We start from the raw sequence: 27,107 nt of genomic DNA on the forward strand, positions 1-27,107 counted from the left end.
TTTAGAAATAAAAACGTTCAACTTTTTGTTTTGTTTTCTAAATCTAAGGATACAGTAACTATGGTAATAGTGTGATAATACTGGCTTATTCTTAAGTAGCCACCAAGTAACTGCTTAGTAATAACAATGTGAAGGATAAAGTGGTAGAAAATGGATGTATTTTTAAAGAATGGCGTTGTACTTGTTCCCTCAGTTTCTTGGACACATGAACATTAGTAACACCTGTATTGTTCTTAAAAACAAACATGATTTGTTTTAAGGTTTATTTGACCTCAAGTGATTGAGAGTGTTGTCTCTTTCGCAGCAGTAGATGAGCATTAGTTGTGAGGCCGTACGACTGCAGCGTCCTGCTCTCGTCTTCGTAGCAGAACTGAGGGTGCGCACTGATGATGTCATAATCAGCAGGACCACCACCTCTGAAGAAGAGAGAGACAGTGACCGGTCAGAGACCAGTGTTACAGTCACATGTTTACAGAGACGGGAAGTGGAGTGCGCTCACCTGTGTTTGTCCAGATACTGCCGCAGGTGGCCAATTGTTTCTGAGAAACACATTTTCAAAATGTAAGTCTGATTCCCGTCCTCGGACTTCACCTTCAGTGTAATGATGTTACGGGCTGACGGCGGTCGGTCGGAGCTGAACGTCTGCAGCCTGAACATGGAAAGTAGCAGGAAATGTAAATACGTTATGTATTCACATATAAGAACAGTCAAATGAGCTGGTATATGTACGTACATATCTATGTCCTGGCGGTAGAAAACTTTGTTTTTAATTGACTGTTCTGACTTTTATGAAGATTATTTACTTAAAATAGCCTATTAATGCATTTCAAAGTGACTAAATGCTGCCACCTGGAATGGTGCTGCAAACAAAGTGTGTTGTACTACCAAGACAGTGTGAGGGAGACATTAAAAATCACACTTTACAAAATAATGTCTCCAACATGGCGGTCAGGGGTCTGAATCCTGGACCTCATTCAGTGTTTCCCAACCCTGGTCCTCAGGGAACACTGCCCTGCTCCAACACACCTGATTCAAATGATCAGCTCGTTATCAAGCTCTGCAGAAGCCTGATAACGAGCTGTTGATCTGAATCAGGTGTGTTGGAGCGGGCAGATAAGATTTTTTTAACCCATCAGCCTTTCATTATGCACTGTGTACTGAGATTTAGCCGTTTCTTTCAAGCTGTAACAGCAGAAATTGTTGTATTGAGATATTCCACCTGATGCTTTAAACTGAGTTGCCTTATTTTCCAATGGCAGTATCGTTATGTAAAATGAGAACAGAATAACATTTGGAAGACACAACCTTTTCAAAGTTTTGTTTTTTTTCTCATTGAAGTTTAAACAGAGTTTTAATGATTGATTCCAAATATTAAATCAGTTATTTGTCAGGTTAGACAATATTTGAAAAGAGAGGCTGTAATACCTCTGTTTCATGGCCTGTAGAGCAGCTGTGTCTACGAGGATCATCAAGTCGCTGCTCGGAGCATCAGGTGAACCCTTGAAAATATAACGTGTAAAGTAAAAACATATCTATAAGTAAAATGACATAGAGACTAGATAACTGACTTTAAATGAAGTGGAATGATGAGTTTTCACCTGCAGGTTTGCTCTCAGTGACTCCCTGATATCAATGACTTGTCCAGCTTTGACCACCATCTTGGGCATCCGGTTCATAAACTGATCCATGGTCAGTTTCCTGCCTGTGAACAACGAAGAAAAACACGACAATGACACCGAAGGCGAGGGACTTTCTACCACAGGTCTGATGTTTGAGAAGATCACAGTCAACGTTACGGGGAGTTTGGTGTCCGGTAACATTTGATGATTCATCGTTCTTCCCACAGACAGTCTGTCCTTCACCTGGAAATGTATTCCAAGGTAGCCTGAGGATAAATTCTTCATCTCGCCTGTCATGAACCTGCAGAATAACTCACCGCTAAGTCACAAATCTGTACACTCGCTGAACGACAACCAGAATCAGAGACTCACCTCAAAAGGAACTCCATCAGGAAATCTTTCCTGGAGCTCTGAGGGGAAATACCCATCCATCAGATCTCGCATAAACTGCTGCTCACGATAAAGAAAGACAACTTGAATCATAAAATATCCTTGTTTAAAATTACCTTTTTCCCTGTTTAGTTTTATTTGGCCAACCTGGGTGCTGTTCTCCTGATAGGAGCGGAAAGGACCGTCAAACATGACAATGCCGTTGCTGTAGAGCCTCAGTTGAACAGGATCCTTTCGTGCCAGCTGTGCTCCTGTGGGTGTCGACTGCACGAAAGTCTCTCCCTCCCCGGCAACGATGTTCATGTCCTGGATCCTCTGCAACACAAGGTCAAAGTTCATGTGGAAATCCCTGCCCTCAGAGGTTCCTGCAGAGGAAAGATACACAGAAGAAGTTAGTTAGAGGTGAATGATGGAGCCATGTGTAGTAAGTGAATCATGATTGCAGAAAAGATTGGACGTGACAAGGCAGCGTGGTTTCATCCACAAAAACAGATTCATGGAGCTGCGCAGAGACTAGGAGTGGGTCAAAATATCGATTTGGTGATATATCGTTTAGCAAATTGATAAGAGCAATAAAGAGAAGAATAGAAGTGTTGTAGTGTAGGAAATCTGAGGATCACCAACGTTAAACATTCTTTTCCACAAACTGGTTCCACTTCAATATTTTACTTGTTTCAATCAAAAACTGGTCAATTTTGTGAAGTTAAGGAACTTTTATATGAAAGATTTGTATAATATTGTGTAACACATCACATGTCACACGATGCTGTGCACATGGACACTGAGCTGATGTCTTTGAGTTTTAAGTTTATCCATGTTTGTGTCATCAAATCCTGCTTTTTTTCTTCTGTTTTTTTGCATGATTTATTGTTGAAATGTTTTGTTTTGTAGATAAAATAACTTTAGTGAAAATAATGGATTAAAACATAAGATTAGGTTAAAAATAACATTAATGAATATACTACAAAAACTTCAATATAAATCCATCTAAAATATGTTTTTAAAACATGATAATAAGCATGTTTGTGTTTTCAGGCTAGATTTGAGGATAATATTAATAATAAAAACAGCAACAGATGGAGCATAAGCCAGGACGCAGCTACAAAGATGAAGTACCTGAGCTGTGAGTCTGCTCACACTTGTCTGAGTCGCTGCTCCTCTCGTCTCCCACCCAAATCAAACCATAGTCACTGAGGAAGCTCTGAAGAAGAGAGAGACGAGCAGATCACATTGTATAAAGAGACACTGTTCTATTTAAATGCTGTACTTTGTGAACTCGCCTCCATTGCGTGCACTTGATTCTGCAGTTGTTGGCACCTCTTTTCAACATCGTCTCTGCCGCTCAGATCACGTGTAGACGCTAAATTCACACACAGTCACTCAGGATTTATGCAAAATCATTTCATCTTCTTTATATTAACTGTTCACCTTCTCTGTGTCCGTGGTTACCTGAGTCTCTCTGAACCCTCAGCTTCTCTTCCAACATGGAGATCTTTTTATTCTGTAGAGGAACAGAGAAGTGACATGAGGTGTCAAAGATGTTATTTTACTGCATGTGTTCTTGTATGGCTATCTTAGTGAGGACCAAAACACTTATAGACCTAAGGAAGTGAAGACATTTTGGGAAAGTGAGGATATTTTGGCTGGTCCTCACATTCTGACAAGGTTCAGGTTCAGACCTGATTTTAGGTTTAAGGTTAGAATTAGGTTTAGGTTAGGGTTAAGCACTCAGGGGCTAGGGAATGCATTATGCTAATTTAGTGTCCTCACTAATATGCGTTTGTGTTTGTACATGTCTTCAGTAGGCTATGAGGACCAATTGTCAAACAAACCTATTTTTATGATTTTTTTTGAGGATTAAGGCCTGGTTTTAGGGTTAAGGTTAGAATTAAGTTTAGGTTAGGGTAAGGCGTTTAGTTGATGATGGTTAAGGTTATGGAATGCATTATGTCTATAAGGGGCCACACTCATTGTGTGTGTGTGTGCTCACCTTAGACTGAAGCTCCTGTGTTTGGTTTGTCACCTTTTTCTCCAGAAGTGTCACCCGCTGCATCATGGCAGACATGAGCTCAAAGTCGCTTGGTGGAGCCCCTTGTGGAATCACAATCTTAGTGTGCATATATATGTACGTATACGTCTCACACTGGTAAAAAAAATCAACAACTTTATCTTTATACCGTTCTTAAATGGGCCTGTGGGTAATGAAGTGATGGCGTCACTGGCCGGAGTGCGATGGAGTTGGGAAGAATTTGAATGGCTTGAATCAACATCGTCGTTACTGTTGACCACTGCTGTCTGAAACTCTGAAAATGATCACAGAGACACACTCACTGGCCACTTTATTAGACACACCTGTTCATCTGCATATGGCAGCAACTCAGGTGGACATGGTGAAGACAACCTGCTGACATTTAAACTGAGCAGATGAATGAGGACGAACCATGAGGTAATTTGCTGTGAGTATCTTTTACTTTTTAAAAAACAAAAAATCCAAAAAAAAAACAACTGGATCTGAATATTCCGATTTCAGGTTGGAGTCTGTATATTCAGTGTCACCTACCTTTTAACAGATTTCTCCTGAAAGGCACTTTGTCTTTCCTCCTGCAGGTCAAAGACACTTCAGTGCTGTACATGTTTACAGTAATGTGACAGGACAGAGCTAATGTCCAGTGAATGACCTACCACTGGTCACTGTTAACGCCCTGCAGTGGACCGCGTTTTGTTTTCTTCAGCATCGACAGAGGTGAACTCATCTTTTTCTTTCTTTTTTTTACCTGAGTCTGAGAGGAAACACAGCAGCAGCACAAGCTTGTTACCTCACAGGATTCACTGAGTCCTGCTCCTGTGTTTGTTGGGAGGTTGTTGCCATGGGAAACACAGGGTGTCTTTGCCTGCAGGGTTCCTGTTTCACCCACAGTGGGCGCTCTCTCTCTCTCTCTCTCACACACACATACTGGTTTCCATTACTTCAGAGGATTTACATTAATTTCCTGGAGACTTACTCTAACCTCTTTAATTTACTACTGGTCTAATCCTAATCCCAATCCTGACCCTACCCTGACCTCAGCCTAACCTTAAAACATGTCTTAATCTTAAAATGTACTAATTTACATTATGGGGACTTGATTTTTGTTCCCATGAGTAAGATAAGTCCCCATAACATATGTCTTTTATTTTACTTTTATTTTACACTGTTAACATTTGTCTCCTTAGTTAAAACACTAGATAGTTTTGACAAACTTTGTCAGCATTTTATTTGTGTGTTTTGCTGTGAGTTTAAATGTTATATTAAAAACTGTCTGTAGTTGTCAATGCCTTGTTTTTGTTGTTTTTTTATGTTGTAGATTATTATTATTATTATTATTGTTAGTATTATTATGTATTAAATGGTTGTATGTTCATTGGAATTTCTTTTTTCTTCTTTTTCTTTCTTGTAGCTACTTTAGTTGAGGTACTTATTTTGCAATATTTATGTTTGCCTAAAATATCTTTACTTACACTAAATTAATGAAGGTATTTATTTCTCTTGAAAGGGAAAATTGTGCAGCTGAGTCTGGAACGCCGCACCATCACCATGGTAACGCTGCCTGGTCGCAGCTCGTGGAGACGCCATACTGTCCGGAGCAGCGAGAGAGAGCGGGCAAACAGAGAGGATGATGCCGGGGCCTGACTCTTCCTGTCCCGCCACTCATTCAGCCTTTACCCGGCGCTGTTAAGCTGGTCCGGGATATGGCTGCAGCTGCCGCACACCTCGACACCGACTGGCCGCATGTGGGTGATTTAAACACGGACTCAAAGCAGGAGCTGCTGCCACTGAAAGGCCGAGCAGCGGCCACCGCAGGCCGCACCGCCTCGGGGGAAGCGACGCAGCAGCTCCCGCTGCTGCTACTGCTGCAGGGACATGATGGTGATGATGGTGATGTCCTCGAGCTGCACGAGAACAAAAGCAGCTTTCCCCCCGGGGAAAGTGGTGCTTTTAGGTCCAAGGAGGAGCTGGGGAACGTGTTTGACGCCAGATTATCCGAGTGCTTCCGAAATGTTCACGCCGGGACAGAGAGCATCGCTGCCGTGAGTGAGATCACCGAGGACACGCTGCTGGAGAAAGACGAGTGAGTGGTTTGTTTGTTTGTTTGTTTGTCTGGTTCACAATTTCCTCACATGTGTAATTTCCACATATTTATTAAACCTATGTACCTGCAGTGTGGACACATGAAACCAGTGTTATTGTTGTTTATATCGGTTGTTTTCTGTAAAGGATGTGACGCGGCAGTGACAGCCATCTTTGATCAAGCCATAATAGAAGCGATGGATGCATTAATATCGGTATGATATCTGCATTTGTCCTTAAATGGCTTCAAAAAGCCGATATTGGCTGATATAAGTGGACTTCTATTTTGTTACAGCTGATAACTACTCATCTGACACTTATTTTCTATATGATAATTTTTATTGTCATAATGTCAATGTATTGGGTTTTTTGCAATGTGTGAGTATTTAAGTGTTTGGACTGAATGAAGTAACTAAGTGTGACCATATGCACATCACCCAGAGACGACAACTGTCAGAGTCACTGAAAGTAAAACTGATCATTAGTTGCAGGCGGATTACTATTTTTATTGTGGATGTTAAAATAATTGATGATGATAATTCCAAAACCACATGCTATTGCATAGGCATTTTATTTGTTGAGTTGACGAAAAGTAGGTTTATTAGTGTTGTCGTCTAATGTGGAGACTGCACATCGTAACAAACAGTGAACTTTGCCACTCATCCTCTCCCCTCTACACACATCGGGGAAATTTGTTGGCCTCCACGTGGCAGGAAGGATGTACTTCTTTATGTTTGGTCTGACTGGTTCGCCTGATCAGGCTGCTGTGGAAGTATGACGGCTTTTGCTTTAAATTTCATATAAGAGGCTTATTTTATGGCCATGAAAACTGTGTCAATCTATGCCAATAAACCCTCCTACATGTTACACTGGCCCTTTAAGCCTGAACATACAGTCAGTCTACTTAATAAGTCTACTAAATAAGCACATACTAAGAATGGGACGATTTGGATATCACAAACTTGAGTATCTACTGATATTGGTCCGATACAGTCATTTTAGAGCATTTATGAACTATGAAACTGTTAACGACACATTTTGTGAAGACATTTCAAAGATATAATTCTCCAACTGTGTAACAAGTTATTGTTCTCCCAAAAAGAACAAAGCCCAAACATGACTCAGCTAAAATGCTCTTTTGATTTGTAATTACATTTTTACAGTCTGTGTCATTTATCCAGTGACATATTCTATATAGTACGTAGTAATCTGATTATGGTACGTTTGTGCTGTCTTTGCACATTCAGTGTCCTCTGTGCCTCAGCTACAGGATAATTCGATTGTGATGATGAAGGACGATGTGATTGTCATGATGTGTTTGTTCTCATCCGTCCACAGAATTTGGAAAGTTTTAACCACTAACTATGGACAAGTGATGCCGGTTGACTGGAAGTGCTCTCAAATGCACTCGCTCCACGTCCCCTTATTTAACCTGGAGGAGAAACCTGTGAGTGTCTCCACCCACCTCGCCACCATCCAACTGACCCACTTTCCCTTGACTTACCCTGACTCCCCCCCCGCTAAATCTCTCATCTGTTCATCTCACAAATATTCATTGTGCCATGGTTTTAGCGCTCTGATTAAACCCTCCCCCTGTCCTGTTCCTGTCCAGAGGAAGACTGATGTCACGGGGGAGCTGTCGGATGATGAGGAGCTGAGGGAGCAGCTGGACATGCACTCCATCATCGTCTCTTGCCTGGCAGACGAGCCCCTCTTCACTGTAGAGCAGGTACGTTACATGTCAACACCACCGCCCTCCTGTTAGCAGCCACACAGCTACAAGCCTGTGTGACATGGCTGAAATCACTCTTCGATTCCCACGGAGGTCAAGCATCTCACATAACGCTCTCTCTCTTCCTGTTGACACACTCAGGTGATTGAGGAGATAGAGGAGATGATGCAGGACTCGCCTGACGTGGAAGCAAAGAACAATCTGCCTCAGTCAGACTTCTCGATGCTCTCTTTGGACACGCAGCGCTCCAACAGCAGCCCCGGCTTCAAGGACAGTGAGTGTCTGCTGATCCAGACAAATAATCAATACCCTATGATACACTCTCTCTTTGTTTGTTATCACTATTATATGTTATGGTCATAAATCATTGTTTTACGATTTGTTAATACACTTTTACAACACCATCAACGGTTATTGACATAGAATCAGTTAATCAGAATTAAAGGTCCAGTGTGTAAGAATCAGTGCCATCTAATGGTGAGACTGAAGATTGCAACATACTCACCCTTCAGGGACCTACAGTATGGTGGCCTATATACCGAAATACAGAAAGGACGTAAAACCCCCTTTTACAAATCTCGTCTACTCTCCCACTCTCTGCCGTGTCCTCTATCTTTTGCTGGTTCATGTAGTTGGTGTGTGTGGGTGGAGCTGCTGTTTTGTGTGGTAAGCGTCAGCTTCAAAATGTTGCTGTTTGGGCTGCTGTGGCAAGTACATTTAAAAGGCGTGTTGTATGTTGTATATTGTTTTTTGTTTTTTTTAAAAGCAAATATATACGTATACAGTAGAAACATACATATGGGTACTGTGTTCAATTTCTTAAACCTTCCTAGATCTTACACAGTGGACATTTCAATAAAAATTTTGGTTTCATTTTGTAACTGTGAGCAATCCATGTTTCCTTGCTCCAACACACCTGATTCAAATGGTCAGCTCGTTATCAAGCTCTGATAACGAGCTGTTCATCTGAATCAGGTGTGTTGAAGCGGGACCACCCGGGTTGGGAAACACTGAGGTAGAAGCTGAGTGAGTTCCTCCTCACGTTCAGCGCTCCACCTTGCCAGATTAAAAGGAAGACGTCATCATAGCAGCAACCAATCAGTAAGCAGGACAGTGGCAGTAGCTCAATGGAGTCCTCGCACTGGCACACACACACACACACACACACACACACACACACACACACACACACACACACATCACACCACTCAATCCATTCAGAAGAAGAAAACAAGAAACAAACGTACACACAAAAACAATACGGTGGCAGTCGTAACATTTCTAATAATAATGTAATGTAATTCAATAATTGAATTGAAATACATTACATTGGTGCGTCTGTTTCCGCTTTCCTCCATGTGTACACTGTATTTTCTCTTCTATAATTTGCTGATTATATTTTAACCTCTTCTGCTGTCAGGGGTCAGGACTCTGAGTGTTGCGGAGCTGAATGAATGTATGGAGGAGACGGAGACGAACATCAGGAGGTTTTCAGAGGAGCTGGTGCAGCAGCTGGCTCGGAGGGATGAACTGGAATTTGAGAAAGAGGTCAAGAACAGTTTCATCTCAGTGCTCATCGATGTTCAGAACCGGCAGAAGGAGCACCGCGAGCTGCTGAAGAAGAAGAAGAAGTTCAAAGGTGGAGCTGGGTCTTCACACGGCCGCGCTGAGAAAACACTCGGAGTAGTCAGTACTTCTTTCAGTGATAGTGATATTACTGAAGTCTATGTTGAGATTTTTTCTCTTTACTCTTAACTTTATTTTTTACCTGAACATCTCTTCTGTTCCTTAATTATCTCTCTTCTTTGTTTCTCCAATTCACTTCCTTCCTGCTCAGCGCCTCAGCATGGAGGGACTCTCCTCTGTCTTTCAAAACAGCTTCCGGCAAACTTTTGGGAGTGGGAGCAGTGAAAGACAGGTTACTTCAAGTTTCTTTGCTCTCTCTCTCTCTGCTGCTGAGCTTTAGCAGTTCTGCTGTCTGTGATGAAAATGTACACTTTGATTAGAGTGTCAACTCACAGAAGTATTCATTATCTTCCTTTTCAAACTATGGTGGTCTTCACATCTCAGAGAGATTCCTCTGTAAAGCATGAATTACCAATTCTAAGGTTATTTAAAAGTAAATGGTAAATGCTCTGTATTTGTAGTGCCCTTTCCCAAGGACACATCTGCATGTAGACAACCAGTCTTATATAAAGTAACTTAAAGGTATACTTGATTAAAAGTATCTTACCAGAAAACTACTTTGAGAGAAGATGAAGCCACCTTTTTATAATATTACTTAAGTAAAAGTATTAATGAATTTGACATTTACTGTGCAAGTATCAAAAGTAATTTTCTGATATAAAATGTACTCGTTATAGAAGTAAGTATTAAGAGTGAGGAGTAATGTTTTAGCCATGGTGGCTCAGTGATAGGGTGATTAGTCTTTCAACTGGAAGGTTGTGAGTTCAATTCCTGGCTCTGCAAGTCTATGTGTCCTTGAACAAAACACTTAACCCCATGTTGAAGTGTGTGAATGGGTGAATAGCAAAACTGCAGTGTAAAGCAGCTCATCAAGACTAGAAAAGCTCTATATGAACGCAGACCATTGCCAACTCTTCTTCTGATTTTATTTGGTAGTGACGAGTAACAAAGATAGTTAGAGGAAAGGTAGTGGAGTAAAAGTAAAAGTTGCTGGAAAAACAAATAAAGTAAATTAAAGATACTTGTATTTTGTACTTAAGTACTCGCTCTGAGCTACCGTCACGCCTAAAAGCCAAACAATTTCATTTGAAATCAGACTTTCAAATGATTATGTTTAGTTTTTTCAATTTACACCACCCTCCTAAATGCTTCATACTGGTCATTAAAGCAAATCTGCAACTCAAGTAAATGCCACATAAAGATTCAATTTAAAAGTTCCTGTGTGTTCCTGTCCTTGTCGCTGTGCACAGTATTTGACCACAGTCATCCCGTATGAGGAGAAAGGACATCCTCCTTCCATCGAGGACCTCCAGATCCTGACCAAGAGTATGTTTCTTCATCTTCACCCACTGTGCTTTGAGCTTGAGTGGCTGTGACTGATTAACTAAATTCCTCTCTGTCTGCTGCTTCTCAGTCCTGGAAGCAATGAGGGATGACAGTGACAAGGTGCCTGGTCTCTTGACAGACTACATTCTCAAAGGTGAGTATCAGCACTGGAGTTTTAGGCCATGAATGATCAGTTGTAGCATAATATACAAATGCAGGGTTACAAATCATCTAACCCCCTGCACTGAAAGTAACTGAAAGTAACCCCTGCACTGAACTGTCTATACTGCATATATTGCACTGCTATCCAGTACTATATGATCATAATTGCCCTATTCCGTATATTCTACTTGCACTACTGTACATAATACATATCTGAGTTTATCTCTGTCATTGCAGTAGTAAATCATCCATACCACAATATCGTTTATTTCCCCAGTTATACTAACAATCTGCACCACTGTACATCCTTTCATCCTGTACATCTGTGTCCTCTTCTGTGTGTCCTTTACTTCACATACTTTTTTTGCTTTTGCTCCTTCATTTTTTTTGTTCTTTTTGTTCTGCTCTGCCTAATTCATTGCTGCCTTACACTGGCTAGCTCTGGTGTGAGCGATGGACGAAGAGGTTTGTGACACAATGCCATGTGATGTGTGCGCTCACTTGTTGTGTTGTCACTCACAATGGGAATCAAGAGCGCCCCCACTCTACCATTTAAGTGCAGCGCAGTCCGACCCCGACGTTCCCCTCACTTCTCCCCTTCACAGTTGGTGACGTTTACTGACCGACTGCTGCACGGTTTATCATGTTTTATCCCTGCTGTTGTAGAGATTTCTCTTTACCCTGCAGTTGAACACGCTTATTATGGTTATTAGTTGCCTGCACATATTTATCCTTCGGTTCACCCAACCTCTGTGAGATAAGTACAGTGAAGCTACAGGTGTGATTTTCCCTTTTCTCATTTCCTCACTTAAAATTAACTTACTGAAACAATCTTCATTGACTTGTAGCTCTGCTAATTTTCATCTCTTCTGTTTTTGTTGCAGTTCTTTGCCCAACATAGACCAGCAGTACATGGTGCTTAACACTTTGCAGAAGCTTTACGTGGCAACAAGATGAAGAGGACTCATTGTATTTCTTTTTTTCTTCAAACATGAAGCACACTTAATGCATTTCTGCATGTTTTTCATTTACATTTGTTGTTGTGTTCTGTATTTAATTGTTTTTAATTCTGATTTTTCAACCCTTGTGTGGATTTTTTAATTTTCCTTTTCTGCCTTTGTTTTTCTTGCATTGTGACACAGATTTCTAAAATGATAAATTATTTGATAAATATACCCAGAAAGAGGTATCAAAGCATTGGAGCTGCACTCTTGGGAAATATTGAGCTTTGAAAAGTTGTGATTCAAAGGGCTTTGTACTTCTCTGAAGTGCTTCTTCTTCTTCTTCTTCTTCGCTGAGCAATGAACAAATGCACAAAGCTCACTGAGCGTAGATGTTGCAGTATTCAATAAATTATGATACAAACAAGTGTGCATCAGTAGAATACACTGTTTGTTTGTGCAGAAGCCTAATATACGCCTTCCATGTAACAGTCTGTGTACTGTTAGCTTTTCTGTGTTGTCATCTCGGCAGTAAACCACACACGTCATTGTTATTATTCTTTGGAAGAAAGAAGTGCTGGTTGCTGAGGTGATTATTAGACAATTAATTAACTATCTATGCATTTGAGTGATGATTTTACTGTGACCATGCACTGTCTGTGGGACTCTGAATCAGAGACTCTAGTGTCTGCTGTGCACAGAGCAGCACACACACCGGGCACTGTTATTCTGTTTGTATTTACAAGCTGCCTTTGCTGTTGCCTGAACTTTTGTACACTAATGACTTCATTTTCAGTGAATGTCATGTAACTGTTCTACTGAAAGTACTGTATTCATTTTGCAATTATTTTATGTCAAATATATTGATAAAATCCCCCAGTTTATCCCAGTATTTTTTTTTATTCATTTCACAACAGAAATTATACTTAACACACAAGACAACAACGTGTTAAACTTTGCTCAGGCATATGAAACACATTTTAACAACGGGTTGTCTGGCTATTTAAATTCCTGTCTTCTGAGATACAATGTGGTCTCTGGTGGAGAATTGCTTAATGCTGTTGTTGTAATATGGAGTCTGCAAGTAATACAATAAAAAAACATACACTGCTGATTACATCACTTAAATACATTTTCTCATTGTTGGCAATGTTCACTAAAACTGAAAACTAGTCTTGATAGTCTATGAGATGAAACATTAATAAATATTAAGTTCACAAATGTCTTTCCTCATTATATAAGTGTCCGTTTGGGCCATGTGTCATCTGCACCGCCTACAGCTCACTGAAAGGATCCAGATGTGGTCACTGGAAAAAAATCCCAAAACATCCACCCTCTGTCCTGGTGGAGCCTTTAGCAGAAACACCACAGACTCTCTCACAAGAAAACAAAGGATTAAATCTATAGTTACATTGCAAAATAGTTACTAAAAAACAATTGTAACCTATTATTTGGTAGGTTATAAACACATTTTAAAATGTTTCCATTTTGATTGCATAAGAAATGGGATAAAACACTTATTCAGAAAAGGCTGCTCTGTTCTGTCTTTTATGATATAGGGCAAGCATATGGATCCAGAGTCATGGTTGTCGGTATATCCTGTATATCCATCTCCCTTTCCAAAGTTCAAAAGCAACACAAATGCCTGTTAAACATCTGTAAAACATTTGTTTTTCTCTGTGATAAGATTTCCTCATACTGCTCTTGTAAAACACAACAGTCTGGCCAGGACACAGAGCTGTGGGGAGCTTTTCTGGTGCTGCACCAAAACAGCTTTTTCTACAGTGGTTTTTAACGTGTTTTTCAAAGCGCTATGGAGACTCGAGGACTTTGGTTGATGTTTTACCTTCTTCTGCTGGCAAACTGCACTTTTCAGCAGAGCACATCAAAGAGAAGGAATGGCAAGAAAGGTAGGACTGAGTTAAATTTGAAGAAAAGGAAAACAATATTCTCACATGTAGTCTAACTTTTAGTGAATGATATGACAATGTGGACGTAATACATTGCTGAACATACTCTTTCAGACTCTGCGAACAATGCTGCCATCGAGGAGCTGAAACAACAAATAAGTGACATCGTGCAGGAGCTGAATGTGATGAAAGAACAGCAGGCTCTACACACAGGTATTGCAGACCATTTGAAAATATCACATTAGCTGTGGTGCACAGAAGCAAAAGAGGAGTGACACTATGACCTCTGTTTAAACATCTGACTGAAAGTTTTCCTCTTTAGTTTGTCTAAGGGGCACAAAGATCCTCGGCAAGTGTTTCCTGGCTGACTCAGTGAAGAAGACTTTTCATGCTGCCAGTGATGACTGCATCGCTAAAGGAGGCAGCCTGGGCACTCCTCTGACAGGAGACGAGAACGACCAACTCTACAGCTACGTGCGCCAGAGCATTGGCCCAGAGGAGCATGTCTGGCTGGGAATCAATGACATGGTGACTGACGGTCAGTGGGTGGACCAGTCGGGGTCCGGTGTGCGCTTTAAGAACTGGGAGACAGAGATCACTCAGCAGCCAGACGGAGGACGCAGCCAGAACTGTGCCATCCTCTCCACCACAGCAAAAGGGAAGTGGTTTGATGAGAGCTGCAAGGCTGAGAAGGCCTCGGTGTGTGAGTTCAACATCATCTGAGAGTGTTTGTGACATTTACATGCATTGCTATCAGGTACAATTATGTAATGCATTAAAAAAAAACTGTGTACTGCATCTTTCTTAATCTCACATTTTTGACCAAGTCATTGTAATGTTGATGCTCTTGGGCACACTATGTCAACGTATAAGCTAATCTCACTGGCACATGATATTTTACATATATTCAGTAAAATGTTCTTTAACATTCCACATGTTTTGGAACTAATATTCAAGAAAGTAAACACCACTGGATAGCTTCACTTTGTTTTGTAAACAGCATCTTTTATAATGCCTTTCCTATATTTTCTTTTTTCCTGTTTCTGACTGTATAATTATATTGTTTATATTACATTATGACCAATAAACGTGTCTTCTCAGATGCATCAGTCCTTTCATTCTGTTCAAAGATACAGAAGAAATGGTACTCAGAGGTACTTAGACCTAGGCCGCTCGGTTTCCCATAGTGCAAATACACTCTTCTATCTTGCAAGATTAACAAAGGCCAACCGATGTTTCGAGAACATTGTGAATCCTAATGGCCATCCTTTAGAATTTGGATGGTCTTTTTTGAGTCAATTATGATTAAAGTCTCTGAAGCTTTCCTACTCTTTTCTCAATAAAAGTACATGTGTAGGTCGTCACCCAAACAAAAGGTTTATCTGCATGGACATGCACTGATGTGAGTGTCAGGGGTTTAGAGGGGGAAAGTCTCTTCAACAGAAAGACACTACAATTATTTACGGTCACACCTAACTTTACACAGCTCTTAAGCAAAACCAGTCCATTGTTCACTGAGTTTTTACTTTTACCAGACACGCTATCAAAATTAGAAATTTGTCTTCCTCTGCTGTTCATTTTCGGAACTGCAGGAGGTAATTTACTTCACTGAATTGGATCACCCTGTACTGGCCAGTCAATAGTATTTGTTGACCAGTAATGTTTCCTTACTTGAGTTATGCGGTCCAAAGTAAATCAATGATCTAAGATCTAAGTTTACATGTTTGTGGGTGATGGCTGGATCAGCTTTTAACTGTCATTGTGGCAATAATTAATCTAACAAATGGTCATGGTGGCTGTTGAACAGCTAGTGTAAAATCTTATAAATAGTCATGGTGACTGGTGACATTTCCAGGTCACTATGGCTAACAGCACAGGTCACATTGGCTTTATGTTGCAGTTGCTAACTGGTTTCGGTGGCTAATGCAGAAGCTGCTAACAGGTTAGGGTGGCTAATGTAACAGCACAGGTCACAGTGGTTAATGTGGCAGCTACTAACTGTCATGGTGACTCATTTAGAGGTTGCTAACTGGTCATGGTGAATAATGAAAAAGCTAATGTAACAGCACAAGGCAGAGTGACTAATGTAATACCTGCTAACTGCTTTTTTCAGTTGCAAATTGGTCTTGGTGGCTAATGTATCAACTACCAGCTGTTTTCTTTTCCAGTTTCTAACTGGTCTTGGTAGCTAATGTAGAAGCTGCTAACAGTGACTCATGGATGGCCATGGTGGCTAATGTAGAAGCTGCTAACAGTGACTCATGGATGGCCATGGTGGCTAATGCAGAAGCTGCTAACAGTGACTCATGGATGGTCATGGTGGCTAATGTAGCAGCTACTAACTGGCCATGGTGACTGATGTGGAGGCTACTAAAGGTGAATAATGAAATGAATAATGTAATAGGTCACAGTGGCTAATAAAGCAGCTATGAACTGTTTTTTTTCAGTTGCTAACTGATCTTGGTGGCTAATGTGGAAGCTCCATATTCCCAATTTCCATGTAATTAACTCGGACGTTCATACAGGAAAAAAAAACCATTGATGTTTCTTTGTGTAATAAGTGAACTAGTGCACTTAAGAGTTTACAAAGATGTTTATTCTATAACACTGCAGTTCAGAACAAATACAACCAAAAAGTCTGTAGTGCATCAGAAATGGATAACTTAGCAGCAGCTTGATCTTGAAATTTCCTGCAGATGAATTAAAAAAAGGAATCAGTTTTTATATATTATAGGCTGAAACCAACGCTAAATCTTTATTTGTGTTAGCAATCATATAGTTACCATCCATTGAAGGCACATTTATGGTGTGAATAGCCCACAAGTCCCTGTGGCAGATAAAAAAAAATAGTTTTAAATTTTTATTTAAAAATCACAGTTCACTCCATTCACATACACTGCTGTTGCAATCTCCTGCAATAGGCCATCAGATTTTGATTATGCTATAAAAAAAACAATGTATTGCAACAGCAGTGTCCTCTCCATTTGGAGGTTTAATTACACATAAACTCAGCAAATAGAAAATAGGTTTGCCTCTGTACAAATATCCATAATATATACAGAATACATACATACAATATGTCAAAATAGCATTCGTTCAAACATTCATAGCCCAAAAGCACAAAAGCACTTTATGGTGGCAAAAAGTGGTATAAAGAGGGTGGTTAAGTACTATGTTAGAAACAAACAAATGTCTCTTCATCTGAAATGAAATAAGGTAAGCGCTACATACACATTTGTACAGGTTTATTTATTGTCTGGCTTTGGTGCAAATCTATGCTTGAAAGAAAAAGAAATAAAATAGCTTCTTTCAAGGCAGGTGATCACATAGGCGCCAGGGAATTGTTATCTCATATGTTCAAGTAGGTAAGGTAAAGAGAAAAAAAAAAGCTGAATCCAATCAGTTTCCTCCTTCTGGTTCCAGCCTCAGCCCCAGATCTGGAGAATGCTCCCCCCCATTAATGTCCTCAGTCTGGTAAATCTCATTGTCCACCAGGGGTTGGCTTGGAGGTCTTTTGGGAAGTGGAGGAGCTTGTTGATTTGAGTTCAGATAAGTTTGATACACCCCGACCTCCATGTCATCGCGGGAGCCTTTAGAAACCAATGGCTTTTGTGACTCTGTGTGTCCTGTGAAGGAACAGTATGCATCGGTTTCTCCATAGACACCAATCTCCATCCCCTTTCTCAGCAGGTGTGTGTAGACTAGAGAGTCCTCAATGGAGGCGTACACATGGGACTCATTGTCTTCACGCGTTTTAGGGAAGTTGTTTTGTCCAGGCAAGAAGCTGGTGCCATTTGCGTTGTAGATGGACACCTCATGATTCAACCTCTTCTTCTTCTTTCTGTTTGGCAGGAACGACATTCTAGTTTAATACAGCATCTCTTGTAAATCAACTGTTGTCCATTTAAATGACATTAAATCTATATGATCATTTCACAAGAGGAAAAAAAAGCAGGTGAGAAAACCGATAAAAACCAGTGCACTCACTTAATCACCACGCAGACCACAACCAGCACAATCACAAAAATGACCAGCAGAGCAGCCACCACACTCAGGATGATCAACAGAAGACCTAAATATAAGAAAAACAACACATTAGGCCTGTCATGATATACTGTATACTTTTATTTGAGTGTGTAAATTTAGCTTTCCCATTAATAAAAAAAAGAATGAAGTGCAAAGTGCGAAATTGCCTGCACAGGCATCCTCTTACTCTTGCTCTGCCGCAGGGTGATGCTAGTGATGACGCTGAAGTGTCCTCTTTCGGGCATACAGCTGGACATGTTGAGGTAGAATGTTCCAGCGACAACAATCTCATGATCTGCTTCTTCATCCTCCCTGCGGCTGTAGTCCTCCTCCAGGCAGCCGACTCTCTGCACCCTGATATCGGTGTGGCCGTTGCCGCACTTGGGCTGACTGAGATTGGCAAACATCAGGTGTGCCTCCATCTTTGGGGGGACAGAGACAATCCAGGAGACGGTGGAGGGATACTTCATTCCAACTGGCCATCCAGGAGTGGCTAAAAGCACAGGCTTGTCTTTCTTTGAAGCGACAGTGAATATGTATCTTTCTAAATGTGAGGTACAAATGAATAATTAATAAAGATAAAATATCACCGAAATACATTGTTTTCATTTTGATTTAACCAAAGCTGCTTGTTACCTGATATTTCTGCTTTAAAACAGGCATCCAGCACATTTCTGTAAGATGTCCTCAGTGTGTTACTGCCCATCCTGGACACAGTAACAGACATGTTGGTGTGGATTTGGATTTTCTGTATGGCTCCTTGTGGGCAGAAGCGTCCAATAGGAGTACCATCTTCTTCGGCCACACTGATAATAATACTGTCATTGCATGGCTGTCCAGGTAGGCTCTGCTTTAAGGGCCCAGTGGGAGCAGTCAGCTCCACGGTGCCATGTGTTGGGGGACGCAGAATCCAGGTGATGCTACTTAGAGGGGCAGGGAGGCAGCTAGGTAGCATAGGTAACGAGAGACGAACGTTCGGGCAGTCTTTGAGATGATGACGACATTCTGACGTGAAAGTGAAAAAAGAACATTTTATGAAACAGAATGTTGGAAAAGAGGCAGGTCGTCTCTTTAAATCTGTGGTGCGCAACTTTTAAACATAAAACAATTGTTACATGAGTTAAAATTATTCTTAGTTTGACTAAAACTTTACTTTTAAAATGCATGTTTATGGACTGAAATAGTACAAATTCAAATCTCTTAAAGATGGACTACTAACACGCCCAGATAATGTGACTGAGAGTCAAATTACAACTCCATGAATATGCTCAGTCACACTCCACCTCGTCTGGTAGCTCTGAGCATGCTCCACAGCAACAAATCTGCTTTGAAAAATATCAATATTAATAATGGTGTGAGTGTAAACTAATCCTTTCAGTCACCAAAAAAAGACCTGGACTATACCATCATAAGTAATGAAATAAAATAATGATTCCAATATGCCATTCCCAGGGAAACCCTGTCCGAGATTCAAATTAGAATTTACCTATGACTCTCAAGGCGGTGACTTGTACATCTTCAGGCAAACAGTCCTGGAAAGACAGATCACTATTTGATGTCACTGTGATCTTGTCCTTTCTCACAGAGTTTAATTTCATCTCACAGGCAGATGCTGGTCTCAGCTTCACGATGTAGAGGAAAAGGACCTCCACTTTGCTCAGGTCCACTTTACACAGCACTAAAGGAAAGTCACAAAAATTAAAATCACACATGTAAGCAATGAAATTATGATTAATCATTACAAACACATTGGACAGGTATTTGAAATACACTGACATAGCTTAATGGGATTCCCCAGTCACTGGAAGAAGTGCTGCTGTTGTCATTCATGACTCAGCAATGAGGAAATCGCAGCGCTCCCCAAACTTCTGACCCAAGGACTCAGATAAAGATGAGGCCCACTGTCTGAACAATAACCATGTCTCAAATTCTCTTACTCCCCTGACTAATGGAACAGCAACTGTGTTGTAACATGATCAGATAAAAAAAAAGGATCATTTTGAGACAAACCTGCTGCAACACGTGGGAGACATCCTCCACATTTTTAGACTAGTGTGTGATCACTAGTGTAAAAACATTTATTTTTTTCTTTATTTGACATTTTTACATTTGATATTTTCCGATCCAATTAAATCAAATGTTCAGGTAAAACACTGGGCACCACTAACTTGGTGTTAATATCTGTGGAATATCTGTCTCATCAGCAGCTTAATGCTCCACTGTGTTCACTAACAAGTCTAAATGTCTCCATTTAAGGCTGAGATGGTTGTATTTTAAAACAGCTCTCTCTCGTGGCAGACAACGGAGGGTCTTGAAAGTGTGTACCTAGACTGAGAAGATGTGATTAATTTATATAAAAACATAGATTCCAAGGGCTATGTTTTTAGTTTATTAGGCGTACAGACTTGTATCTGCCTATAAAACATGTAACAACCCATGTTCAAAATATTTCTCTCTCTCTCAAGGTCTTTTCGATCCCTTTTTCATGAATATCTGAGATGTTAATAAGTGAACAAAAACATGTCAAAAGGCCAAATGCACAACCTTCAAAACATTACAGCAAAACTGAATAAATATATCTGATGTACTGCAGATGAGGTACACACCTGATGAACTTGTCCTTGATGTAGAAAGCTGGATGCTCAGGCTAAGTCCAGGAAAACCAGCTCGTCTTCTGTCCATCTCACAGTTTCTCAATGTCATGGAGAAGTCCCCCGACTTCTGTTCCAACTGAGGCTCCGTCAGACGCCGCACCGACGCCCCACTCCCTTTGCTGTGGTACTCCACTGCCGTCTCCTTCTTCAGACAAGTTGGCTGTGTGAGGTTCAGGAACCTTAGGGCCGTCTTGTGTTTGTCCGGGACGTGAACGCTCCACTCCATCACATCATCATCAGGAAAGCTGTCTGGGTAGTTTGGAGAGAGCAGCTCTGAGGATGATGTCCCTTGAGGTAACGTCAGTGTGATTTTGGCAAGGGCTAGGAGAGAGACAAGAAAATGAAATAAAGTGACTTTGAAAGACACATGAGAAAAAAAATAAATTCTGGAGGTGAAGACTTAATCCAACTCACACTTGATTTCCTCCCCGACAGACACATCAAACTGGCCTTTTTGCAGCGTCTCCCCTGCTGGGACCTCCAGAGAAAAGCTGCCCAGATTTAGTATCTGAGCACTCCTGATAGCACCCTTTCTGCAGTATTTCCCAATGGCCACAGGCCCCGTCTTCTGGAAGCCCTGGAGGGTGTAGCTGTGTCTGTCTGGACATCTCTCAGCTGGATTAATCTGTGTCAGACCTGTCTCAGTGAAGTCAATTTTGAACGCTTTTGGTGACGTTGCTTGCACGTTCCAGGTGAATTTGCGGTTAAAATTCAGCAAAGGAAGTGATCCAGAGTCAGTTTGGACGACGTGGCTACTGCATGACTTTGTGGAGCATTCTGAGGAAACAATTTCACATTAATGTTGACAGTCTGATTACTTCACAGGTCAAACTTTTCATAAAATATATATTTTTTTCTTCTTCAATAAATAGAAACAATCTTACCGATAATGCGGCTAATTTCTACTCTGAATTCATCTTGAGGTCTCGAACAATCAAACTCCACTGAGACGGGAGTGTTGGCTTTTAACAGCAGAGATGTATCACATCGCCGTAAGCGTCCTGCACCTACGCACACTTTACAACCATTGACCCGAGTACCACTAATGCTGATTGTGCTGCCTCTGTCCGGGGTGATGGTCAACATGTGTACCCCTGAAAAACAAACAAACACAGTAATGGACGATGAGATAAAACCACCACTGTCACGTGGCTGAAAATCAGAATATATGAAGCGTTACAGAGTCAGTATGACTAAATGAGCTGAGAGATGGATGGAGCTGACGAGTCTGCTCCACTCCTTCTATGACTAACTTAACAAACAGGGTCATGTTCATACACACACTATGGCAACTAATGTGCGATATAAATCAACTGCCTGCTTCTTCACATATCCCAAATTTACTGTACTCTCTCTCTCTATATTCCAGAGAACAAGATGTATGACACATCAGGTCATTGGTGTGTTGCTTGTGGATGGTGCGGATTGTGACCAAAACAACATCCAGTCAGCACAGTCCAGTCATGTACACAACACTGAGACTACAGATAGATAGATAGATAGATAGATAGATAGATAGATAGATAGATAGATAGATATTTGTTTTTACAATTTGCACATAACAATACATTTACTTCCAATGTCCAATGGGATGACAGAAGGCCCAAAGCTATTGGTGTATTTAGCTTTTTCTGCACATTAGTAACTGGTTAATCGATTGGCAAATGGCTACTAAATGAATCATCTACTATTTTGATCATCTGTTAATCTGAGTGTTCATTTTTATAAATCAAAAAACAGTGACTTCAGATTCTAAAGTGAAAATATGTTCTGCCATGGTTTCTTTGCTCCTCTAATAAGACTTTTTGAGTACGCAGGCATTTTAATCGCCATTTTTCAAACGTGTTCAAGTATTTTATGAACCAAGAAAAAAAACAAAAACAATCAACAGATAAATCAGTATCTCTTCTTACAACTTGAATAAATACGATTTATTCTTATTTTAAAGTTATTCTGGTCTCAACTGGTTTTCCGTAACACCTTGTTAGTAAACAACAGCAACAATGATAAGTAATGGTATGGGTGTTGTGCGCTCCTGTCTCAATAATCGAACATTATTCCAAAATACACAGTTTAAACAGCTGTTCCACCACCTTTCACAGTGTATGTGTTAAAAATGAAAGTCAAACTCACCTGGTACAGTGGAGACGATGCAGGTTAGAACAAATACGTGCAGACAGACTGTGAGCGATGACAGGGACATGCTGGCCCCGGCTGTCCCACACTGAACATCAGTAACTTTGGTCCACATATCAATGCTCCAACGTCACAACGGACACCTCGGTGCGCAACATTTTCCCGTCCTTTTTTCTTATAAATCAACGCTCCCGCAGGCACCGAGACTCAACGCCTCCACTTCCTCGAAGCAACCGCTGAACATGAGTCACAACAGCAGGTAAAGTCGAGGTCGAGGCGTGGCCACGTCGGCCATTTTGATTTTGACAGGTACAATTCAAGGAAAACAGCCACAAACTTTGCGGTTTAATCGTGTGTTGTTGTTGTTTTTTTCCTGAACATGAAAACAAATAACCCCCTTTCCAAAAATATAATCAATAATTTTATTTATTTATTTTTTTGTTCAAAATCAAAGTCAGTAGTGATATTAATGGGATAGAGACAAACTCTGCTGCATTTCACAACACGTGCTCATCAGCCTTCATCAGTTGTAGTTCAAATATATTATCATGTCAATTTGACAGAAACTTGCTAATACCAATGAGAGCGAAAGTCAATACTGAGAATGTATCAGTGCCTCATATGACGTCTGTTCAAAAACCCTTAACTATCCCTTTAGAGAAAGCTGTGTTATTATTACACAGCTGAATAGATTTTCAGTACAGAGCCCCCCCCCCCACCACCACTATGGAGATTTAGGCCTACACTGATCTGTGAATGTTGTGACTCCCATGATGCAGTATGTACATATTTACAATTTCCATATACAGCATGAAGTATATACAGTATGAGGTAATATCATAATCACACACATATATGTATATATATATATATTCACATGGACATTAACATGTATCTGATGTATGCACATATGCAAATTTTACTCCTGTATTTCACATGCTATGATAAAAAATGTATCAGCATGATGTATATGGCAATGTAAATAGCATCATAAGGGCAGTTATTTCATATAATGCATTTCTGTATGGGCTGATGGATTTGGGTTAGCGTAGGGTTTGAAGTTAGATTTTAATAAGACTTCTGGCTTTAATTAAAATATCAGGACTTGGTTTTAATGTTGTGGCTGATTGGGTTTGAATTACATTGGGGGTTAGGTTTTAATTAAGTACCTGGTTTTAGTGTTGTGGCTGATTGGTATAAATCTGTAAACTGTTTTGAAAGTGTTTATGAAGCATCATTAATGAAATTTAAGACTTGAATTGTTTGACTCATTTATTTTACTAGGCTTCATGGCTTTTTTTTTTTGGTTGCTCTGTGAACAGCTGATTATTTTCTCCATGATCAGCTGGTTGACCTAATCTGCTTTAGTAGATAAACTCCACCTCTGTGTCCAATTTGAAAGCTGGGGGTTTTAATCTGGGCCTTTCAGATGGGGGGGGGGGGGGGGGGGGGGGGGGGGTGGATGCACCAACAGTGGTGTTGTCAAATCAGGATGATAACATCTCTCTCTTGTCTGGGCATGTAGCACAGCCAGACGCCGGCACAGACTCTGCTGTGTCTTATTCGTTCTCACACGTTTAAAGTGGTAAAACTTTCTTTACAGTACCTCTCAGAGGCAACATTCACAAGATAGTACTGAAAAAAAAAAAAAACATCTGTAAGGCATGAAGCGTCACTGTTCAAAACCTGATTACTCAACATTGGTCATTAAAAGGGTAAGAAGACCTCAAGATGATGGTTTACTTATTAGTATGATTAATGATAATAATAATGACAATAATAATAATAATAATAATAATGATAATAAAAATAATAATAATAACAATAATAATAATAATGATGTAGAGGAGCCCTGTGGTAATCACTTTAAGGTGCACTTACTTATGTGAAAATCTGTTTTCAGTGACTTCAAGCATTAATATTGCGGACTCAAACTACAAAGACCTGCAGTTCACTTGAAATAAGTATTTAAGTAGTTTAGGCTACACAGAACAGGTCAGAGAAAATCTGAGATATAGCCTATAATGAATTTTATTTTCATTTAAACATTAATAGCCTACAAATAAGCACAAATGAACTTGACATTAGAAATCTAACAATATAAATAGTGATACTTGGCCTATGTCCATTGTAAACAACATTGATGTTTCATAAGGTATTGGAAAAACTATTACACACTCTGAACATGACTATATAGTAGGTTAACTATATACTGTATGTGACGGCACTAGGTCTTAAAGTTCAGTTTTCAGTGCAAAAGTCCTACACATGGCAGATAAGGCAAAAAACTTCCTCCAAAGATTAAAAACTATACAAACACAGTTTAAAGAGAAAAGTTTCCACATACTCTATAGGAAGGCTTACGAGGGTTTACAAAACACATTGGTATTGTTGGTCCCAGTATAGAATAATATTAGCTAGTACAAGTCTTCATACATTACCTTGGTTGTCCCAATGGGGAGGTTTATTTTAAAACCTCCCCAATCATTCAGTCATGTGAACAGTTGAATGGCTACAATTATAGTATAGGCAGCACAGGCTAATTCATATAAATAATAGGTCAGTTATCTTGGTCTCCTCTGCTCCATCCCATTAGGCAGAAATCCTGCAATGATCGGGACTGGCCATATGAGAGCAGCAACACTCCACACAATGATGACCAAAGTCATGAAACAAGCCACAAGTGTCGACTCGATGGGCTTTCTGTTCAGCCTCCAACTCTTGTCCCCCAGCTCATCGAGGCTGAAATCCACGCAGCAGAAAGTGACCTGATCCCCGCTCTGGTGACCCCTCGACCTGCCCTGACCAAACCTGCGGTAGCGGGACATCCCGCAGCCCACGCATAGCCGCAGCTCCTGCTGACCCCCGGTGACCCCGAGGTGCTCGATGACGACGGGGGAGGTCGCCCTGTTGAAAGACGCGGAGAAGAAAGCCCTTCCGTGATTATTGGTGGTGTAGATGAGGACATCACACTGGAAGCCGAAGCTGCTGTCCCAGCGAGCCATCAGCGAGGTGGGCAGGAGTCTCTGGACGCTCACGTTGCACTGGGACAGAGTCTGCAGGGACGAGGAGGCGTCGGCCGAGGCGTCGCTCTCCTCCACTGACCTTTTGGTGAAGCGCACGTCCACCTCCAGGTTGGCCAGGAACCTGTTGGAAGAGTTGATGGGCGGCAGGAGGAGGTCCTCGTCGCTCCAGCCTTGACATCGCTGGAAAAGTCCGGCCACCGCGGTCAGAGCCAGCAGCAGGGTCGGACAGTTGTTCAGCATGGCACAGCAGGGCGCGTCTCTCCTGCTCGCATGGTGCTGTGACGATCCGCGAGCGACGGACGACACGTCTAATGATCGATAATGTCAGTCACTGACGGCGATTAGAAGAAAAAAAAAGAAGAAAAAGAAAACGCATCTCCTGATGGAGAGATTCAATCCTCAGGCCGACTGAAGTGAAGAGATTAAAAGCTTGTCACACGCGCGCACAGACTCTTCCTCCCGGTGGGTATTTTTCCTCCTGACTTTTTCTCCGAACGTGCCGTGCATTCGCAGCACAGGAGGAGAGGAGAGGCTGAACAGCTCCGTGTGCAGAGCTTCATCACATCTCCGAGCTTCTCTCCCCCCTCTGTCATTTCAGGTGTGAGCACCAAAACACAGCGGGGCGGTGAGGAGGGATTCTCCAGTGCGCAGGGACAAAAGCGCCAAGCCAACCCCCAGTCACCAATCAAAAAAAAAAAAAAAAGATTAAATAAATAAATCACTCCTTTTATTCGAGGTCTGTCTTTCCAGGATGAGAATTGTGGGTAACCAGTTCACTCAAGAACACTGAAAGCCACACTTGACCCAAATACATGCAGGACAACAGATGTTTGCATGCATAACTCCTCCTCAGCCCCAAACTCTGACAGAACATCAGCGAGAAGGCGTTTAATATTTTAGTTATGTGTGTGTATGTGGGTTGCCTCTTCAGGACCTTTCGTCACATAAATACTGACCTTTTTATGACCAGTTGTCCCCATGAAGTCCAAGACATGGTCCTTATGAAGCAGTAGCTGAGTTACTGATCTGATGTGGTTACATTTTGAATTTGAACCAATGTGGTATAGTTAAGGTTAGTTTGTGCAAACAAATGGAGTGTCAGTGCAGTGTCCGAACAAGGATCACTGAAACATGATTTCAAGAAATAGCTCTGTTTCACAACCTTCTCTAAACTGTCATAGATACAGTTGTGGCTGTAAAGCTGTAAGAATCATCCACCCATCCATATTCTAATTTTCTTGGTTTAATGCAGTCAAATTCTATTATGCTGAAATACAGAAATAACCTAATTAAATATCCCTCACCTCAGGACTTAAATAGCTTGACAACTATCAAGGATTTGCCATTATTACATTTTGTTAGACATTCATGGTTCTCAGATGATGTGATGA

At 40.9% G+C, this 27,107-nt stretch overlaps 5 protein-coding genes across 8 annotated transcripts; 2 read left to right on the forward strand and 3 right to left on the reverse strand.

Annotated features, from left to right (window-relative positions):
- Positions 1–50: 50 nt before the first annotated feature.
- On the reverse strand, positions 51–5,328 carry ubxn11 (UBX domain protein 11). Its single transcript, XM_058648071.1, has 14 exons — positions 4,692–5,328; positions 4,570–4,610; positions 4,187–4,312; positions 4,000–4,100; positions 3,459–3,510; positions 3,290–3,369; positions 3,126–3,210; positions 2,157–2,374; positions 1,992–2,069; positions 1,797–1,920; positions 1,599–1,702; positions 1,426–1,499; positions 500–649; positions 51–416 (listed from the first exon to the last, which is right to left on the reverse strand). Exons 1-14 carry the CDS (start codon positions 4,760–4,762, stop codon positions 263–265), a joined length of 1,458 nt encoding a protein of 485 aa, XP_058504054.1. The 5' UTR covers positions 4,763–5,328; the 3' UTR covers positions 51–262.
- A 107-nt stretch (positions 5,329–5,435) lies between these two features.
- fez2a (fasciculation and elongation protein zeta 2a) lies at positions 5,436–12,840 on the forward strand. 4 transcript variants are annotated; one of them, XM_058648607.1, is made up of 9 exons: positions 5,438–6,118; positions 7,456–7,564; positions 7,730–7,846; positions 7,991–8,123; positions 9,270–9,535; positions 9,687–9,767; positions 10,786–10,861; positions 10,950–11,015; positions 11,908–12,840. In XM_058648607.1, exons 1-9 carry the CDS (start codon positions 5,739–5,741, stop codon positions 11,922–11,924), a joined length of 1,245 nt encoding a protein of 414 aa, XP_058504590.1. In that variant the 5' UTR covers positions 5,438–5,738; the 3' UTR covers positions 11,925–12,840. The 4 variants fall into 4 exon arrangements, 2 of the variants coding, with proteins under 2 accessions (XP_058504591.1, XP_058504590.1); XR_009242033.1 differs by lacking the exon at positions 11,908–12,840 and having other exon boundaries at positions 5,437–6,118; positions 9,270–9,488; positions 10,950–10,994; XM_058648608.1 differs by lacking the exon at positions 9,687–9,767 and having other exon boundaries at positions 5,437–6,118.
- Positions 12,841–13,684: 844 nt separating this feature from the next.
- Positions 13,685–14,980, forward strand: clec3ba (C-type lectin domain family 3, member Ba). The gene is made up of 3 exons (XM_058648609.1): positions 13,685–13,874; positions 13,989–14,087; positions 14,197–14,980. Exons 1-3 carry the CDS (start codon positions 13,778–13,780, stop codon positions 14,595–14,597), a joined length of 597 nt encoding a protein of 198 aa, XP_058504592.1. The 5' UTR covers positions 13,685–13,777; the 3' UTR covers positions 14,598–14,980.
- Positions 14,981–16,452: 1,472 nt separating this feature from the next.
- LOC131471896 (CUB domain-containing protein 1-like) lies at positions 16,453–22,975 on the reverse strand. The gene is made up of 9 exons (XM_058648690.1): positions 22,688–22,975; positions 21,439–21,648; positions 20,969–21,331; positions 20,507–20,875; positions 19,387–19,578; positions 18,537–18,905; positions 18,088–18,444; positions 17,862–17,946; positions 16,453–17,715 (listed from the first exon to the last, which is right to left on the reverse strand). The coding sequence occupies exons 1-9, from the start codon at positions 22,803–22,805 to the stop codon at positions 17,274–17,276; spliced, it is 2,505 nt and encodes an 834-aa protein (XP_058504673.1). The 5' UTR covers positions 22,806–22,975; the 3' UTR covers positions 16,453–17,273.
- A 1,199-nt stretch (positions 22,976–24,174) lies between these two features.
- LOC131471443 (transmembrane protein 158) lies at positions 24,175–26,632 on the reverse strand. Its single transcript, XM_058647996.1, has one exon. The coding sequence runs from the start codon at positions 25,954–25,956 to the stop codon at positions 25,255–25,257; it is 702 nt and encodes a 233-aa protein (XP_058503979.1). The 5' UTR covers positions 25,957–26,632; the 3' UTR covers positions 24,175–25,254.
- Positions 26,633–27,107: the final 475 nt, after the last annotated feature.

The sequence above is a fragment of the Solea solea genome, chromosome 13 (assembly GCF_958295425.1).
Source record: "Solea solea chromosome 13, fSolSol10.1, whole genome shotgun sequence".
Classification (NCBI taxonomy): Eukaryota; Metazoa; Chordata; class Actinopteri; order Pleuronectiformes; family Soleidae; genus Solea; species Solea solea.